Here is a 19,884-nt window from a genome sequence, read left to right on the forward strand (position 1 = left end):
ATTGTTGGGTTGGATTGGAAAAATATTGAGAAAAAAAATGTTGAAATAAAACTAACATTTTCGTATAACCTAAGTGTCAAAAAAGATGCTAATTTAAAAATTCCTGGAAGCCGTGTTTATTGAAATTAAGGAATGAGACTTATTTTAAATTAAAGCTCAATGCTCGTTTAAAATCGTTTAAAAACCCTACAGTGCGTCGTTTTTTATACAGATTCTTGTGTAGCAGAAAGTACTAAGAGCTCTAAATGCGCCGAATAGAAAACTACAGTTTAAAATGAGTGTTTAAAACTACCTGTACTTTAAAGTACCGTCGGGACACAAAGGGTTAATATGATAAAACATACAAGGGGTTTCATTTAAATAAATTGACGTACCCTCCGTTACGCGTTTGAAGACGCACGGCTAAACACGAATCTTTCTAGTTCTAGGTCTAGTTTTAATTGTTATTCAGCGCTAGACCAAGAACTAGAATCATTCAAGTTGCCTAAAGTAACCTAAATGATTCTAATAAATTTAAATTTTATATTTGTTTCTTAATAAAGATCAATTCACAAATTTTATTATTAATTAGTTATAAAAGTGTTCTTTTTTAACATAAATGAATAGGAAATTAAAAATCCTTTAAAGTGAACCCAAACTCGACCTATTTATCTCTAACGGTTATCGAGATATCATAATTATTTGCAAAAAAAAAAATGGCGATTTTTGACATTTGACAGTTTATAAACTAACTTTTTATTTTTTAACCCAAATATAAGGTTAAGAAGTTAAATTAAGATCATTTCAATATCTATCAAAAAATTGTTATATTTAATTTTGACAGTTTCTAACCTAACTTTCTTATTTTTACCCAAATATATCATCCTTGTTTATAGATATACATAGTTATTCAACCGATGTTAGTTTGTGCACATGATACCCAGATGGCAGGGTAATTTATGTGTCGCCATTCATAAAAATTTAAATTTTACTATACGCGCCCTAACGTATTACTACGAAAAACGTAAAATAAGTTGCATATATTTTAATATTTCTTGCATAGAAAAAAATCGATAATGTGTCCTTCGAGAATAACACCGAATTGTAAAAGACTATTCGTCGGTTGGTACCGATTTGTAGACGCCAAATTTTTTTAAGTAGGTGTATGAACAGGTTTTATGAGAGGAAACCAACTGCGTTGAATCTTTTTAAGAAGTTTGTTTAAAAGACTACATTTTATATACCGAGTAAGGCATTCAAATTGAGCCTACCTAATAACTCATAAAACATCAATTTTTTTCAGATAAAACTTTCATCGTATAAAGGCGGAAAGTATTCTGAACGATTTTTATTGCATATTAGAAGCGCCATCAATATTTTTCAATTGTTAAGTATGCTTTTCAAAGGGTACATGTTTTTTGATATGCATGGTTTTTCGAAGTAAGGGCCAATTGAAAAGTTACCTATAATCCCACACAATATATTAACTGCCCAATGTCGTTACTAATTCATTTCACGTAACCAAAATATTGCATTGATTGTCGTTTAATTAGTTGTAATTTGTCGTAAAGTTTACAAATTTGTCGCTTCCTTTTTTATAAACAATACTTGAAATATTGCATTTTTGAGGTAGTGCTAACTTGACAGTGGGAATCTATGGTAAAGAGTGGAGATAACAAAAAACTAATGACGTCATTCATTGTTGCTTAATTTGTTGTAATTTGTCGTAAAGTTTACAAATTTGTCGCGTTCTTTTTTAAATATATGGATTATTACGAACAGCAGCTTAAACATTGAATTTCTTGTAGCGCCTTTTTCTCTATTGAAGATCGATAGATAGGATGTTTCTGTCTAGAAATCTTTGTTCGAATAAATTTTGGGCATAATTAGTATCTCTGCCTGCTCCATAAACAAAAGTCATTTTAGTTGTTTCAGCAATCGTATCCCTTTCCGTGCATAATTAAAATAAGCAATAAAGTTACTATTTTACAACATAAGGAATTTGTAATTTGCAATTATAAGTAGTTAGCAGGATTTGTTATGTTTTTTGTTGTTATGTATTAATGATTTTCATTATGTTCAGTCAACACAATAAAGTCAACCTTAAAAAAGTTCATTAATGTACAGGCTGTATCTAAATTGCGATATCAAGGAGTGATTTTTCAACAAAAATTAAGGAGAGTCTTTCATATAACTTTTTGTTCAAAACCCCTTCCCCGCCGAGTTACAGCACTCTAAAGTTAGGGGAAAAAATTGTTTTTACTTAACAAATCCACTATGGAGGAATTTAGAAGATTGAAATTTTGCAGATAACTGTTGTTAATAAAATGACACATTATGACGATTTCTATAACCCGAAAATGTTATTACAAGAGGCTGAACAAATCAACCCCATAATAGTTTGCATTAGAACTTTTTAATACGTATTCTATTTAAAAACTTGATTTAAATAGTGGGATTCAATACGCAACTTTTTTGTCTCTTGACGTTTTCTCCTACAATTGTTAGTTTGATCACAAAAAAATAAAATAATACATAGGCTCAAGTCAAGGACAGTAGAATCTAACAGGACTGCTACATCCATTGTATTTTTGTAGTCCACTACGGGTTGGTTGCCCGCGCTCTACGTCACACTATTTGTCACGCCTGGTAACTATCTGTGTTTTTAGAGGTTATATGATAGACATTAATACGTCTAAAAACATAAAACTTCAAAAATAATATGAATAAGTCTAGGATATAACCTCTAAAAACACAGCAAACGCATAGACCATAACAACAGCTGGGCGTGGAAAATGGTGTGACGTAGTTTGCGGGCAGGTTGTCACAACAATGGATGTAGCAGTCCTGTTAGATTCTACTGTCCTTGGGCTCAAGTGAATTAATTCAGAGATTAATTATTATTAGTCAAAGAAATGAAGTTATGTCAAATTGGTCTCGGCATTATTTTATTTTTTATGATCAAATTAACAATTTGTTAGTTGTAAAATGTCAACAGATAAGAAAGTTGCACATTTTTCCCTTAATTTTAGAGGGCTATAACTTGGAGGAGAAGGGGTTTTGAACAAAAAGTTATGTGAAAGACATCCCGTAATTTTCGCTGAAAAATCATCCTTGAAATCTTTCACATCAATTTAGAAACACTGGTATAATAAAATCAGAAATACTTTATTTTTATTTATTTAATTGATTCTAATTAATATTTCTTAATTTTCGTATTTGTATTTTAACCAAAGAATTCTTAATGACGAAATAATAAAGAAGGAATTTGTATACGTGAAGTCGTTTATCCAAACTCGGGTAGTAGCAAAAAAACTTTGTTTATACTACATACTCGTTTGATATGTGTGATCCATTAAACTGTCGGTCGGCCAATTGCTCAAAGGAACGCTCGGCGCTACCACGTCTGCAATAGGACGAACAAAAATCAAAACTGACTTTTTATATTTTTACTACAATTTAAACCGAAAATAATTATTGGTTTTTTTTATTCTATCCGAGAAAAGTACTAATTGATTTATTTAATTAGCAAGTTAATTTTTGGTTCTCTATTATAAAAAAAGGACAGATATTTTTTAAAATATTTAGATGTAATGCTTAAAGTAATTAAATATTTTATATGTTAAACAATTTCGTGTTCAATCACATAAATTCAATTAATCTTTTATTCTGAGTATGCAACTTCTACTACAAGTTGGATTTCCAATTTTATTCAATTCATTCATAAATGATGTTTTTCTCGTTCGCCGTTAGAGGCAGCACGAGCTAGAGCAACCCAACTCGATCGGTTGAATAACTATGTATATCTATAAACAAGGATATCATGTTCGGTACCAAATTAAAGCATTTTTGATTCTTATTAACATCATTTCAATATTTATCAAGAAATCGTTATATTTAATTTTGACAGTTAACAGTTTCTAACCTAACTTTTATTTTTCAACACAAAAAAAAAATTTTTTATTTTTAACTTTGTTTAGGAATTCTCTTATTTCAGTGCTCTCTTCTTTTACAAAATTAATTAGCGAGTTCAGGCTCAAAAAGGAAACTTTATTTTACAGATTTCTGTTTTTAAATTCGTTAACTGAGAGAGAGCGTAACGTCAATAAAGACAGATGTCAAACTATTATGTTTACGTTAAGAAACTACCTAATAAAGATTACAAAGATTTAACACTGTCGATAACAATAGATAGATTCTCAATCAAATCGAAAATACGGTGTTATCGTGCAATTTTTGGGAGTAAAATTCCCACTTATCTGATAAATAACTTTTAGGTTATGTGTAACTCACCCTCTTAGGAATGGAAAATGGACAGGAATACGGAAAGCTTCGGTTCAGATTATTCTATAATCGGATATTGTTTGGATCTGGTGTGTGGTAACTGTTCTTGGAAAAATTTCAGGAATACAGGTAATTTCTCCTCAATTTATTTTCTGTTTAAATTTAATTTTTCTTCATTTCTTTTTTATGTTAATAAAATCTTGATTCGGTATTAAAGTTGAAATAGAAAAAAATTTTTGAATCAATTTAAGGTTAGGAAACTACTTCGGACTTTTTTAGGTTAGATTGTTTTATCAAAATTCAACAGTCCTCTTACCCTCACTAAATTGGACTGCATTGCTTCAACTTTTTCCTCTTCTTATATACCCTTTTCCTCTTCTCCAGAAAATTTTCTTCCTTTTATTTTAAACTCTCGTTCCTGATTGGTTGGTGGGTTTCGCGCCATTTCTTCCCTTAAAATAATTTTAAATCTTTCTACATTTCGAGAGCGACATCTAGCGGATTTTTTTCGAACCACTCAAAATTCCAAAACTTATTTTATTAATATCTTCTTTAATTCATCACTAATCTGGATGAAACTTCGTATTTGATGCATATGTCCTTCTATTTCAGCCACCCATTGGAGGTTTCAAGATTTTCCAACTACAAAAAAAGGTTTGAAATTTACAAATTTGAAATGCAATTTCCAAAGTCAAAATTGTTCAAAATCTTCTGGAATGTAATAAATTACATGTAGCTAACATTGATCTTTACGTTTTGGATCGTTTAGAAAGAATATTAACAGTTTTAAGAGAATTATGAGCAACTAAAGATTAACTGTCAACTGAATTGAGGTTATGTTTCTCTGTCAGGTAAAACCTGTCTCGGAAGCTTTATTACAATACAGATGGGTAAAGTTAATACCTTATTCTCGTATACCAAGAGCCCAAAGGGAAGGAGAGATTGAGAAGATGGTTGAAAGAAGAGACTCGCCAAAGTATGGACTATGGCCAAACATAGGAAGATGTATAAAAGATGGATCCAAAACCCAACACCGTAGGGTATAAATGGGGGCAAGAGAAAGAAGAAGAAGAAGAAGGACACATCAAAGTGAAAGCAAAATTAAACGGAATAATTGATAAAGTTAAGGAAGCATTATTTATTAATATTTATATTGATAGCGATGACATCTGAGATTTCAGATGATAATAATTTGATTTGACAGATTTAATGATTAACTTGTTTAACTGGGCTCATCGCACAATGTTAAATTTAACTCTAATGTAATAATATTGTTTTGTGTATTGTTGTGAAACTATATTTTAAAATAAATTCACTCCAACCTTAAACCTTAACTTGTATGTTTAGAATTGTCTCAACGGTAAATAAACACTATAATAAATATTAAAATAGCATTCTAAGAATTCTAGCATTTTTTTTATAAAATGTTATTAATCTGTAAAGGTTATGTTATATTCAGTATGACAGTTAATTTAATAACATAACCTCACTTTTTATTTTGATGGCAAATGTTATTAAAAAGCTTGATTATAAAATATAGCTTTTAAAAATTGTTTATATGATGTGGTACTTTAAAGAAATCGATATAAATTTTTTTTTTTTAATAAATACAAAAAAAGATTTTGGAGGCGCCGGGCATCGATCCCGGTACCTCTCGCATGCTAAGCGAGCGCTCTACCATCTGAGCTACGCCCCCTGTATGAAGAAAATGTTATGGAAAACTATATTAACGGAAATTATTTATGCAATAAATTAATTTTTTTTTGTAATTCTCGACGCTAATGAACGCTATTACAGTACTCAAACGGATGCTATAATGAGACTCTTTACAGCATCCGATGCTGTAATGAGATTTTAGTAACATTTTACGGAACCAATTCATGTTGGTGACATTGGGTCATTAATTTTTCTAGCTGTCAATGTGACAATTTGAATTAACATAGCGTACTGTTGTTCGTACATTTCGTAGGACTTCTCTGGAAGTGTTGGTAGTGTTTTAATAGAACTCTGAGCAATTTCTCTTATTTCGGGAGGTGACATGAGACAATTTCTAATTATCAATTCAAATTTCTATTTTCAAGTGTTACGGTGTTACCAACTGCTACATACCTACATATTTCCCTACATTGTCAAAATTTATTTTATTTTTGTTAAGAAAAAAAAAATAAAAACGCGAAATTTTGATATTTTTGACAATTTTCGGTAAATTAATTGTGAATGATGTAGAATTATTTTTTAACCAAGAAAGGTTTAGAATTAACACATAAAACGTATTAAGAAAAGATATTTACTCCATCAATCAGCATTACCAACCCAACTTAAGAAAAATAGAAATTTTGACGTTTTCATCAATTTTCTTTTATAACTCATTAATTATGTCTGATGGAAAAAAATTTTTCATGCAAGAAAGGTCTAGAATTACCCATAAAGCATATCCAATAAGTTATTTTAATCCATCGATCAGTAGTACCAACCCACCACAAAAATAAAATCAAATTTTGATATTTTTGACCATTTTCGGTTATAACTCATTAATTATATCTGATGGAAAAATACTTTTCTTACAAAAAAGGTCTAGAATTACCCATAAAGCATATCCAATAAGTTATTTTAATCCATCGATCAGTAGTACCAACCCAACACAAAAATAAAATCAAATTTTGATATTTTTGACAATTTTCGGTTATAACTTATTAATTGTGCATGATGGAGAATTATTTTTTAAACAAAAAATGTTTAGAATTAACTCATAAGACGTATTGAGTAAAGAGATTTACTCCATTAATCAGCATTATCAACCCAACTTAAGAAAACTAGAAATTTTGACGATTTCATCAATTTTCTTTTATAACTCATTAATTATATCTGATGGAAAAATACTTTTCTTACAAAAAAGGTCTAGAATTAACCCATAAAACAAATCCAATAAGTTATTTAAATCCATCGATCAGTAGTACCAACCCACCACAAAAATAAAATCAAATTTTGATATTTTTGACCATTTTTGGTTATAATTCATTAATTATATCTGATGGAAAAATACTTTTCTTACAAAAAAGGTCTAGAATTAACCTATAAAACATATCCAATAAGTTATTTTAATCCATCGACCAGTAGTACCAACCCACCACAAAAATAAAATCAAATTTTGATATTTTTGACAATTTTCGGTTATAACTCATTAATTATATCTGATGGAAAAATACTTTTCTTACAAAAAAGGTCTAGAATTAACCCATAAAACAAATTCAATACGTTATTTTAATCTATCGATCAGTAGTACCAACCCACTACAAAAATAAAATCAAATTTTGATGTTTTTGATCATTTTCGATTATGGTTATAATCCGAAAGGGTTCTCCAAAAAAAACAAACCATAAATGGGGTCTAGAGCACTGCTGCCTAAACAAAAAACCAGCATAGCGCCTTCTGAAAATGGCTAAAGACGCACACTCAATCAATAACAGCTAGCAGCGTTGGAACTATTGAATTTCATCATCATCATTGACACCATAACCCTTGGTGGGGTTTTGGCCTGTTCCAGGATCAGCTTCCACTCTCTTTTATCTCACGCTGTGGCCTTTTAGTTTCTAACTTCCAGCATTTTTAGACTTTCTGCCACCTAGTCTTTATATCTGCTTCTAGGAATGGCTCTCTTGCGGATTCCAAAAACTATTTGGCGGGACATTTGCTTTGTTATCCATCAATTCAAAGTAGTTCTCTATAATAATAATAATAATATAATATCAATAATGGTCCCCCCTATATGCTATACCCCTGGCGTAGCCCCACACTTGTTTCAAAGTATCTCTGACTAAGGACTTTATTGAGGGAAATGTACTTTATGTCAAAGTTATCAAAAACTCAACCTTCCGACTGCATTCTGGTTCCAACAAGATAATGATCATAAAAGGTATGATGTATACCTTGTGAAGGAATGGTTATTATACAATATTTCAAAACAACTAAAAACACCACCACATTGGTGTCCAACCTAAACTAAATCATTTTATATTCAATTTTGTGAACAACTATATATACATAGTTTAAAAATTAAAAATAATCTTAAATAATACAGTGACAAGTCTATCAACAAGATAATTTTGAATCTATTTTGAGGATTGGAATGCAAATGCTTGATATAATGTGGATATGGTCCAAGAAAATACGCAAATCGGGATAAATATATCGTTTAATATTCACAGAGACAACGAGAGTTTTGCAAAAAAGATTTGAACAAAACTTTTATTAACCCATAAAGTATGATCGGGAATAAATGAAGGTGCTAAAATTATATATTAAAATTACTCATCAAAAATAAACTTTAAATACTCGAAGTGTCCATTTCATTTTGTCATTGAATCTAAAAAAAATTCAAAAAACATCAATTTTGGCTTGATTCCACAACGAAACCATCCTTTCAACAAATGATGTCACCTTCTTAGCAAGGTGAATTCCTTCAAAAGCATGATTCATCAATTAGAAAAAAATTGTAACCACAAAAAATGTTTTAAAGTAAATAACTAATATAAATTTAAAATGTAAATATTTACAAGATGAAGAACAACACAATACACGCGAACTCATGTTGCAATAATACAACTCCAAGAAAACACATGGCAAAGATCTATTTTTAGTTTGGTTTGGCCCCCAGGTCGAAATCGACGGGCCCGACGGCGACGATAGATCCGCTGTGAGTGTAAGGTGGGGAACAAGTTGGCACAAGTCACAAAGTTTATCTACATCACGTCCGTGTGTTCCGTTTCAGTCGAGTTTTTGAATTCTCCGAATTATAAAGAGAGAAAAAAATGATTGGATTTTTCAACTTCAGTTGCTTGAAAAGCACCGAAGCTTAAGCATATTAAACGCTTTTTTTAAATTAAAAAAAAAATGAAAACTTCATCACCTCACATCGATGATGATATCATCAAATTGAAATTAAAAAAGCCAAAAAGATGGAATTGGGAGCTAACAGCCTCTAAATCAGCGCCGAATATATCGCTTCCAATCATACATTTATACGATTCGAAAGGAAAATTATTGGTGGACACAAAAGAAAATGATTCCTCGGGTAAAAATAGTTGGAGAAGTTCCGAGTTAAAAAAATCGATACAAAAATCAAAAAGCGACGTTAATTTCCAACAAAGAAGTGTGAGTATATCGGCTCCTTACAAACCGTTAGATCGTTATAGAATAAACAATAAAAAATCTTCAAACGATTTATACGATAAATTAAAATTGAACAATGAATATTTAAGATCATCAAATGAAAGTGTTAAGAGAGCCGTAAAAGATGGATTTGATAATTTTTTAAAATTAAAATTAACACCTGATAATAATAACAACAATAATTTCTCATCAAACACGAAAAAATCGATCCTAAAGAATTACTCAAGCGAAAATCAAAACTTATTAAAACCGGAAATAAATCGCGTAAAACATAGCAGATACATAACAAGAACTTGTAGTGCGGGCACGTTGGTAATAAGAGAAGAGTCGTTCAGTAACCCGATTCTGAGAAGGAGGAAAAAATGTGAAAATAGTGATGACTTTATTAATGAATCAAATAGATTTCATTTAGTTCATGCTAAAAGTGATGTGCTTCCATTCCAAAAGTCTAATAAAGTTAGTTTCGATTCGGATAAAACGCGGAAAGTTTTATTAAAACGAAAAAGTGGGAGTAGAAATAAATCGAGTTCGTCAAGTTCGGATTGCGAAAAAAATAATAACCAAAGTAAGTTTTAAAATTACTATTACTTAATTAATTTTTAAACGAAATGAGTTATTACCCTGAACATTTTAATGTTAGAAAATTAATACGAAACCTATTAAGTTCTCGGTTGGATGTTTACGAGTAAAGCTTTAAAACCTGTCGTATTAATAATCGTTATAAGACGTTTTCGCCAAACTGTTTGACTCCCAATTTATCACTTCGAATAATCGATTGTGTTTATAAACCAATTTTAAATCGATAAATTGATTTTGAAACAATTTTACATGATAAATATGTAGGAGGCAATGATTACCAACAAGTTTGTAATTATTTTGAATAACTTGGCATAGCTATAAGTTATTTTGCAATCATTTAGACAAAATTCCAATTTTCAATCAATTTTAATAATTTTGCAACATTGTAAATGTGTTTTGGACATCGTTAGATGATTACCAACTTAGTTTTAATCATTTTGAGCAACCTGGCATAGCTAAGAATCAGTTTTCAATGATATACACAAGTTATTAGTGATAACTTGCTAATTTTTAACCATTTAGACAAGCTTTCAAATCAATTTCCAATCATTTTGAACAACCCGGAATAGCTAAAAACCAGCTCTCAATAATATCGCTAAGTTTTCAATGATAATCAACCAGTTTTCAATAATTTAGACAAACTTTCAATAATTTCCAGCTTGTTTTTAATCATTTCAAAGAATTTTGCTTAGCTAAGAACCAGGTCTTAATCATTTATAAAAATTTTCAACGATACCCAGCCAGATTTCAATCATTTTGAACATCGTGGTATTACTATAAAACATTCGTTAACCTTTTAGACAAGTTTTCAATAATTACCAAATAGTTAATAACCATTTTGAACAACTTTTAATAGTTATGAACCAGTTTTTAAGTATTTAGAGAAGTTTTTTAATTATTTTGAATAACTTGGCATAGCTATAAGTTATTTTGAAATCATTTAGACAAAATTCCAAACATTACCAACCAATTTTCAATTAATTTTAATAATTTTGCAACATTGTAGATGTGTTTTGGACATCGTTTGATGCAGTGTTATATGATTTTAAACAACTTGGAATGAATATAAATTATTTTGAAACCATTTAGATAAGTTTATAAACTAATTTTACATCAATAAATTGATTTAGAAACAATTTTACATGATAAATATGTAGGAGGCAATGATTACCAACAAGTTTGTAATTATTTTGAATAACTTGGCATAGCTATAAATTATTTTGCAATCATTTAGATAAAATTCCAAACATTACCAACCAATTTTCAATCAATTTTAATAATTTTGCAACATTGTAGATGTGTTTTGGACATCGTTAGATGATTACCAACTTAGTTTTAATCATTTTGAGCAACCTGACATAACTAAGAACCAGTCTTTAATGATATACACAAGTTATTGTGATAACCTGCTAGTTTTTAACCATTTAGACAAGCTTTCAAATCAATTTCCAATCATTTTGAACAACCCGGCAGAGCTAAAAACCAGCTCTCAATAATATCGCTAAGTTTTCAATGATAATCAACCAGTTTTCAATAATTTAGACAAACTTTCAATAATTTCCAGCTTGTTTTTAATCATTTCAAAGAATTTTGCTTAGCTAAGAACCAGGTCTTAATCATTTATAAAATTTTTCAATGATACCCAGCCAGATTTCAATCATTTTGAACATCGTGGTATTACTATAAAACAATTGTTAATCTTTTAGACAAGTTTTCAATAATTACCAAATAGTTAATAACCATTTTGAACAACTTTTAATAGTTATGAACCAGTTTTGAAGTATTTAGAGAAGTTTTGTAATTATTTTGAATAACTTGGCATAGCTATAAGTTATTTTGAAATCATTTAGACAAAATTCCAAACATTACCAACCAATTTTCAATTAATTTTAATAATTTTGCAACATTGTAGATGTGTTTTGGACATCGTTTGATGCAGTGTTATATGATTTTAAACAACTTGGAATGAATATAAATTATTTTGAAACCATTTAGATAAGTTTATAAACTAATTTTACATCGATAAATTGATTTAGTAACAATTTTACATGATAAATATGTAGGAGGCAATGATTACCAACAAGTTTGTAATTATTTTGAATAACTTGGCATAACTATAAGTTATTTTGCAATCATTTAGACAAAATTTCAAACATTACCAACCAATTTTCAATCAATTTTAATAATTTTGCAACATTGTAGATGTGTTTTGGACATCGTTAGATGATTACCAACTTAGTTTTAATCATTTTGAGCAACCTGGCATAGCTAAGAACCAGTTTTCAATGATATACACAAGTTATTAGTGATAACTTGCTAGTTTTTAACCATTTAGACAAGGTTTCAAAAAATTTTCAATCATTTTGAACAACCTGGCATAGCTAAAAACCAGCTCTCAATGATATCTCTAAGTTTTCAATAATTTAGACAAACTTTCAATAATTTCCAGCTTGTTTTTAATCATTTCAAAGAATTTTGCTTAGCTAAGAACCAGGTCTTAATGATTTTTAAAATTTTTCAACGATACCCAGCCAGATTTCAATCATTTTGAACATCGTGGTATTACTATAAAACATTTGTTAACCTTTTAGACAAGTTTTCAATAATTACCAAATAGTTAATAACCATTTTGAACAACTTTTAATAGTTATGAACCAGTTTTTAAGTATTTAGACAAGTTTGCAATGATTACCAACAAGTTTGTAATTATTTTGAATAACTTGGCATACCTATAAGTTATTTTGCAATCATTTAGACAAAATTCCAAACATTACCAATCAATTTTAATAATTTTGCAACATTGTAGATGTGTTTTGGATATCGTTTGATGCAGTTTTATATGATTTTAAACAACTTGGAATGAATATAAATTATTTTGAAATCATTTAGATGAGTTTATAAACCAATTTTAAATCGATAAGTTGATTTAGAAACATTTTTGCATAAAGCAATAATATTATTAATGTGTAAGTAATTTCTAGTCTTTCACAAGTATTGTCAAGTCTTCTGCCAACAATTTCTAGTTTTCTGTCAGCAGTATCTAGTGGTCTAATAACAGTATATAGGTTTCCACTAAAACCCTTTAGTATTTTGTGAATAGTATCTAGTTTTCTACCAGTTGTCTAGTCTTCTGTCAGCAATAACTAGTCCCCTCCTAGCAATATCTAATCTTATGCCAGCAGTATCTGTCATAATCTTTCATTAGAAGTATCTAATCTTCCACAACTAGTATCCAAGCTTCTATCAGCATTGTTGAAGTACATAGTGTTCTGTAAGTAGTTTCTAGCCTTCCATAAGCATTGTCAAGTCTTCTGTTAGCAATAGCTAGTCCTCTACCAACGAAGACAATTTTTAGTCTTCTGTCCGCAGTATCTTGTGTTCTAATATCTAGTGAATCTTCAAACACACGGTTAAACGCAAGTATTTCTAGTTCTAGGTCTAGTGTTAGTTCTATTTTTCGTTTAATAACAACCTAACACTGAATAACAGCTTAAACTAGAGCTAACACAAGTACTACAACTAGCGTTTCTTAAAACGGCTAAACCCGAATGTTTCTAGTTCTAGGTATAGTGTCAGTTCTAGTGCTAACTCTACTTGTAATTATTATGCGTTATTATTAGTTATGTACAGCACTAATTTTTAATGATTTTAAACATCCTAGTGTTGTTAGAAACAATTTGTACAACATGGTTTTGCTATGAACCTGATTTTAATCCTTTAAACCAGTACTAAATGATTGAAAAACAGTTTTCAATCATTTAGACAAACTTTTAGTGACTACCAAATTGTGTTTTATTATTTAGACAAGCTTACAACGCTTGTCCAAAATTTTTGTTATTGCTTAGATTGCTGGCGATTGTTTGTAAACGAAAAATATGATTGAGGAAGGAAAAAATTACAAAATAATCTTGTTCAGAAATAATTTCGGATGGAAGAACCATTGGGTTTGGCAGAAGCATTGATGGTTTCAGAAAGAAACGAAGTAAATTTTCTTTTTTTTTAAGTTCTCTTGCTATTGAGTAAGTGATGTGAGCTCAAAAGAAGCCGGTTTAATTTCTCTATTATCTATTACAGGACTCTCTAGAAAATTTCGTTGAAAAGTCTTGGCAATATGTCCTAAAATGCTTGTTGCGCGGTTCTACTGCCTCATCAGAGACCAATAGGTAGTACCTCCATGAATTAATATCTTATGCATTGTCGGTGACATTGGACGCCAAAACATATAAACTAGCAGTCTTTCCTCTTCTTTTCCATTTGTTTCTCCTTTTATGTTTTTCTAAAAAGAAGAGACTTAGACTTGTATTAGACTTGTAGATGTTGTGCAATTAGCTGCGTTGCAGACTTATCCATTAACCATTGTCATTATGAACAGATGTTTGACGAAAAACTTCTTTTCATCAATATCAACCTCAGTTGCGATTAAAGAGTCTATGGAATTTAGGACATATTTCATCTCTTCATTTGTAACATCAGTATTCTGGATTTGGAGTTTGATTTTCTCATAGTACTCTTTCAGAGTCTTTGCCACAAACTAATCGCATAGGTACAAAGCAGCTCTGAAATATATTTGCATCTGAATCAGCCTCCTTACATTTTTGCTTGAACGATCCATCGCATCCCCATTAACATATAATTTTTAATGTATCCCTTTCTTGCTCTACTATTGTGGATAAGACTTCTTTAATATCGGGTCTATTACGGCTAGGTCTGGTGTTCCTCATGGTTCAAATCTAGGCCCCCTATTTGTTATCTTCTTGAATGACCATCTAGACAAATTTTCATCAAGCGTACTAGCTTATACGAATGATCTGAAACTATTACAACCTATTTTTTCGGATCGTGATGTTGTCAGTCTTCTTGGACTTGGACGTCTTGGTGGAATGGTGTAACCGTTATCAGCTAAAGATTAATGCTTCTTCCATCTTCTTATTATATAGAAGATGTTCTTGAGAAACAAGGATCTGGAAGTTACTTTTGACCGAAAATTGTTTTTTGTACCACACATCGAAAATATTGCCGCAAATATTATCTTCTGTAGCGAGGATGCTTGGTTTCGTTTTGCTATGGATATTCTCTCTGATATCGGATATTTTCGACCTTTGTATTGTCCAAATTGGAATATGGCTCTAAATTTATGTGTGTCATAGTCTTATATTGGAGAGAATTCAGAGGAGATTTCTCAAATATTTGTCTCTACGCCTAGACGGATCATACCCGGATCGTGGAACGGATTACGCATCCCTGCTGCGGCGTCACAACTTTTCTGCACTAGACGTAAGACGAGATGACTAGTGTATCAAGTTTTTGCAGAAGTTAGTGCAAGGTGTACAACACATGGTACCAATCAGTTTTACTTGAGGAATTGCAAATCCAATGTTTTAGCCAACTTCCCGGTGCAGATGTGTAAATTAACTAACAATCAATAATAGTGTAGGAGTCTTTATGTGAATTACATTCGTTTTATGGCATGTGTTATTTCTTGTTTTCTTTTTCTTGTAATATTGTCTTGTAATTAATCTTTGTTGGGCAATAAAGTGAATACTAATGGTAATATCGACTAAAGGTTGCAATTGATATCACTCTTTTTTGCTTGCTGTATAAGATTATATCACGCGAAGAACTTTTTATTAGTATTTCGAATTATTTCATATTGTCCTCCTGTTAAATCAGCATCTTTAAACGTTTTCAATGCTTGGAACTTGGAACAGTCTTGTATTTTGTTGCCCGTATTGGGGTGCACATAATAACTTTTAGTATCTCTTTTTCCAGATTTACTCAACTCAACTTGTACTGTACGAATAATAATTCCGCCTTCTAAAGTGGAACCAAGCTCCTCATTCGACTCTTCAAACGATTTTCAAGGTCGACCTGGTCGATATTGCGTAGTCATGAAAATGTCATAAGTTATCAGTGATAATCTGCAAGTTTTTAACCATTTAGACAAGCTTTCAAGGATGATCTATCAATTTTCTATGATTTTGAACAACCTGGCATAGCTAAAAACCAGCTCTTAATGATATCGCCAACTTTTCAATGATAATCAACCAGTTTTTAATCATTTAGACACAATTTCAATAATTTCCAGATTGTTTTTAATCATTTCAAAAATTTTGCTTAGCTAGGAACCAGATTTTAATTATTTTGAACATCGTGGTATTACTATAAAACATTTGTCAAACTTTTAGACAAGCTTTCAATAATTACCAAAGAGTTAATAATCATTTTGAACAATTTTTAATGGTTATGAACCCTTGGAAGGCAGGAGAAGGTGTAAATGGGAGGTGTGACGGAAGGAGGGAGAAAGTGCACGTGAATCACATGGTAGTTGTGCCGAACGAGGCAGCAGAAATGAGAGGGATGGTGAGACACTTGGGGAGATATTTCAGGCTGATGGGATTGGAGGTGAATATAGCAAATACAAAGATGATGAAGTTCTGCAAAGGGATGAAGCTCTAGTTTTAACTGTTATTCAGTATTAGCTGTTATTGAACTAAAACTAGAACTAACACTAGACCTACAATTAGAAAGTTTCGGGTTTAGCCGTGCGTCCTCAGACGCACGGCTAAACACGGCTAAAGTGTTAGTTCTAGTTTTAATTGTTATTCAGCATTATTTAATTGTTATTCAGCATTACTAGTCGTACAATTAGTTCTAATGAAAGTGTTGTTTTATAAACAAAGAATTTTCTTTATTTATCTCAATGTGAATTAAATACGAATTTAAAAACAAAAAGTCTCTTGAACTTTTGATATGGATGACTTTAGAAAACTGGGTCGAGAATCGAGAATAGAACTCGGCGTCTTAAAAGAAAAAAAAACGAACGGAAAAGAAAACTTAAAAAGGGAACGAGGGAGAATTATAAATATCAACAAAAAGTACAAGAAAAACGAAAAATGGTTGAACATTCATATCGAACGCGTGAAAGCTTTTGAAATTGTAAAAGTGTTGAAAGTAGTCGTGATGGAGGTTATTTAGTTGCTCCCCCTTGGGGTTAATGTTAAATGGGAAATCTGATAAGTAGAGTGAGTGTTATTTCTGGGTTAATGTAAGGGCGTTATATATTGTGGGGCGGATTTTTTTTTATTTCTTTGTAAAAGGAAAGAATTAAATTTCATTTTTGGAACGATTACTAATTTAGGCGACATTATTAAATTATTAATTAGAAATACAATTAAAACTAGAAATACCCCGGTTAGGTTATGTGGCGATTAAAATACTATTTGATGCTCCAGATGTCATATTGCAACTTTTTAGTATACTAGTATATAATCTAACCCTTTTCCAGCAGTATTAACACTATCTAGTCTTTTTTCCAACAGTGTATAGTTTCTGCAAGTAGTACTTAGCAAGCAGTGTCCTTCTGACATCAGTACTCATTCTTCTGCGAGCAGTCTATAGTTATTATAAGCATTATTAAGCATTCTATTAGCAAAATCTAGCATTATATTACTTGGTTTAGTACTTGGTCATGTTTGGGTGAGTTCCACACCACCCAATATTGATGTTCCTCTCAACTCCTGACCCTTTTGAAGAAGGATGTTTTTCCTTTGCTATTGGCAACGCAGTCCATAGCTTGTCTTTAATCAATACCTGGCTATTCGTTCCGTTTCACCTAAAAAAAAGAGGCGACAGATGATACCAACAGGCAAACTACTTACATTTGTTTGGGGAACTTCCTTTAGAAGTCGTTCTTTATTCTTCAACATTTTCCCGTCGCATAATGTCACTTTACACTCTCTAAGACATCACGAAATGGTCGCAATTTAATCCACGATTATCTTAATCTTGAATTTAAGCCAACAGATAAAGTTGTTTCCTTTATTAAGTAATTGTGTTGGTATAGGAAGCAAACCAGAGAAACAGGAGTTAATAAAACAGCTTTGAAAAAGAACTTAAAATGAAAAAAAATGTAAGTTCGGTTACCATAAGTTTGTAAAAAAGGCGAATGTTAAAGTTAAACACTTTTAGAAAGAGATTTTAAGTAATCACCTTGATCTTATGTAGATTTTACAGAATCTACACAGAGTAGGATCATAGCTTACATCTTGACATTGACAGTTATAATGCAGCGCCATCTCTTAAAACTTTAACTAACTACATACCCTCTATTTATGATACCTTTATAAATCAAAAATTAATAATTTTAGGTACATTTTTAGGTACATATAAATTTCCTATTAGTACTGATTTAGGTTTTGCTTTAAATTGAAACTAAATCAATTTCGAACCTAATTTTAACTAAAATTTGTATAAACAATTAAATAAATCAACGATTAAATCGTTCTTTAAAAGAATTTTTTTATTTTTTCCGTACTGTACCTTAAAGGGTCTCCCTTTTTGAGGCATGCGCAATTGATCCGTGACCCGGGGAGACCTGCTGCCGGCAGCAAACGTCGCGAATTCGAACCAGTCACGGCCGTGCCAGCGCCGTTACATAACCTTCAAGGGAAATCGGCACCGCGACGCCCCCTCCGTCTTCATCTCCCCCTTGATTAACGACGACGACATCGACGTCGTGACGCCAGAACATAACCCCTTTGCGCCTATCGAAAAAGGTAGGAACCGGCGTTAAACAATTTTTTACCTAATTAATCAATTAAAAATTACAAGTGATGTTTAAAAGAATTGTAATAATAGATTTGAAAAGAATACCTTATTATTTTATCATATTTCGTTTTTTGAATGAGGTTTAATTCTTTCTGCGGAGTAAACGCTTTAATCGCGGGCGCCCCGGTTTGCCCGCAGGAATCGATACGCGTTGCCCCACCGAAGAGGCTTATCTTGTGAGAAGGATCTTTCTCGACCATCAAATTTTTTCTGTAACAAAAAATAGTCTCAATTAATCGGTTAGTAATAACTTTAAATTCATAAAAATACAATTTTTTGAGGTTAAATTTTTTTAGATTAAAATTATTTACTTTAAAACTTACTTAAATAGAATTTCTTGGTCAATTATCAATAAATACCTCAAATATGCTTAAATTAAGTCGGTTGTAACACATAAATATAACGAAATAACGATTTTTTAAGAATAAATTTAGGTTTGTTGAATTTGACATTGACAGGTATTAATTAATTATTAATACCAACATATTTTTTTTTTTTTTTTTTTTTAATAAAAATAAACAAAGAAAATTGTATTATTAACCACAAAAAGGTTATTTTCTAAGCAACAATCCATCACGATTTACCTCTACACATAAAACTGAATTTAAATAACCCTTTAAGAAAATTACCATACTTATAGCTTTGTGATCAAAAAATTCTACTTTGATAAATTGCTCTCGCGACAATAATAATTTTTTATGCATCGATTCGTTTCGATTTTAATTGTTTTTAATGAATTTTACGCAATAACACGATTTAAATAAAATAATAACTTAATGACCCGTATTAAGTGCCATCTATTGACCTTGATGTCAACTAAAATTGACACCAACCTAAATTTAATTTAAAAAAAAATTTTTATAAATAATTTAATCTGAAAAGAGAATCTTTTTGGACTTAAAACTTTTCAATTTAAAGTTCTCGTGGAAATCCAAGTTTCGAGGGTGCAAGAACAAAACTTTAATAACGCGTTAATTCCAGCGGAAATATTTCCATAAATAAATAAATACAGTGGCGGGCAAAAGTCTATATACAGCATTGAGTTATGAGGTTTTTGTACAGGGTGGCTAAATAAGCGTGTATCTCAGAAACTACTCCTTGTAGAGACTTGCGGTAAAAAATTTAATGGCTAAAGTGGCTAAGAGAAAATCATGGAAATTGTTTTCAAGTTTCTAAGATGATCACTAAGCGGCGCAACCGCCATCTTCAATTAAAAAATGTGATTTTTTCGGAATTCTAAAAAAGACTACAAATTCTACCTTATTT

At 30.8% G+C, this 19,884-nt stretch overlaps 1 protein-coding gene, 2 long non-coding RNA genes and 1 other non-coding gene across 10 annotated transcripts in view; 2 read left to right on the forward strand and 2 right to left on the reverse strand.

The window, feature by feature from the left end:
• LOC139429584 (uncharacterized) overlaps window positions 1-19,884 on the reverse strand; it is an 83,309-nt gene that overhangs the window by 46,564 nt on the left and 16,861 nt on the right. For 4 of the 7 annotated variants that reach the window (XR_011640144.1, XR_011640143.1, XR_011640146.1 and 1 more), the window contains 4 exons: window positions 18,664-18,828; window positions 18,331-18,595; window positions 4,580-4,905; window positions 4,316-4,462 (listed from right to left, as the gene is read on the reverse strand). This is a non-coding gene — a long non-coding RNA (uncharacterized lncRNA). Of the gene's footprint in view, window positions 1-4,272; window positions 4,463-4,579; window positions 4,906-18,330; window positions 18,596-18,663; window positions 18,829-19,884 lie in introns of those variants that run through there. The other 3 variants (XR_011640140.1, XR_011640141.1, XR_011640142.1) reach the window with 2 other exon arrangements.
• Window positions 4,068-5,597, forward strand: LOC111420117 (uncharacterized). Its single transcript, XR_011640139.1, has 2 exons — window positions 4,068-4,392; window positions 4,876-5,597. It is a non-coding gene; the product is annotated as an uncharacterized lncRNA (long non-coding RNA).
• TRNAA-AGC (transfer RNA alanine (anticodon AGC)) lies at window positions 5,887-5,959 on the reverse strand. The gene has a single exon. It is a non-coding gene; the product is annotated as a tRNA-Ala (tRNA).
• LOC111416995 (tyrosine-protein phosphatase non-receptor type 13-like) overlaps window positions 8,989-19,884 on the forward strand; it is a 48,773-nt gene continuing 37,877 nt past the window's right edge. The window contains exon 1 of the mRNA XM_071195465.1: window positions 8,989-9,997. Within this exon, the coding sequence (XP_071051566.1) occupies window positions 9,154-9,997 (844 nt within the window). The 5' untranslated portion in view covers window positions 8,989-9,153. The remainder of the gene's footprint in view (window positions 9,998-19,884) is intronic.

This window comes from Onthophagus taurus, chromosome 3 (genome assembly GCF_036711975.1).
Source record: "Onthophagus taurus isolate NC chromosome 3, IU_Otau_3.0, whole genome shotgun sequence".
NCBI classification, from domain to species: Eukaryota; Metazoa; Arthropoda; class Insecta; order Coleoptera; family Scarabaeidae; genus Onthophagus; species Onthophagus taurus.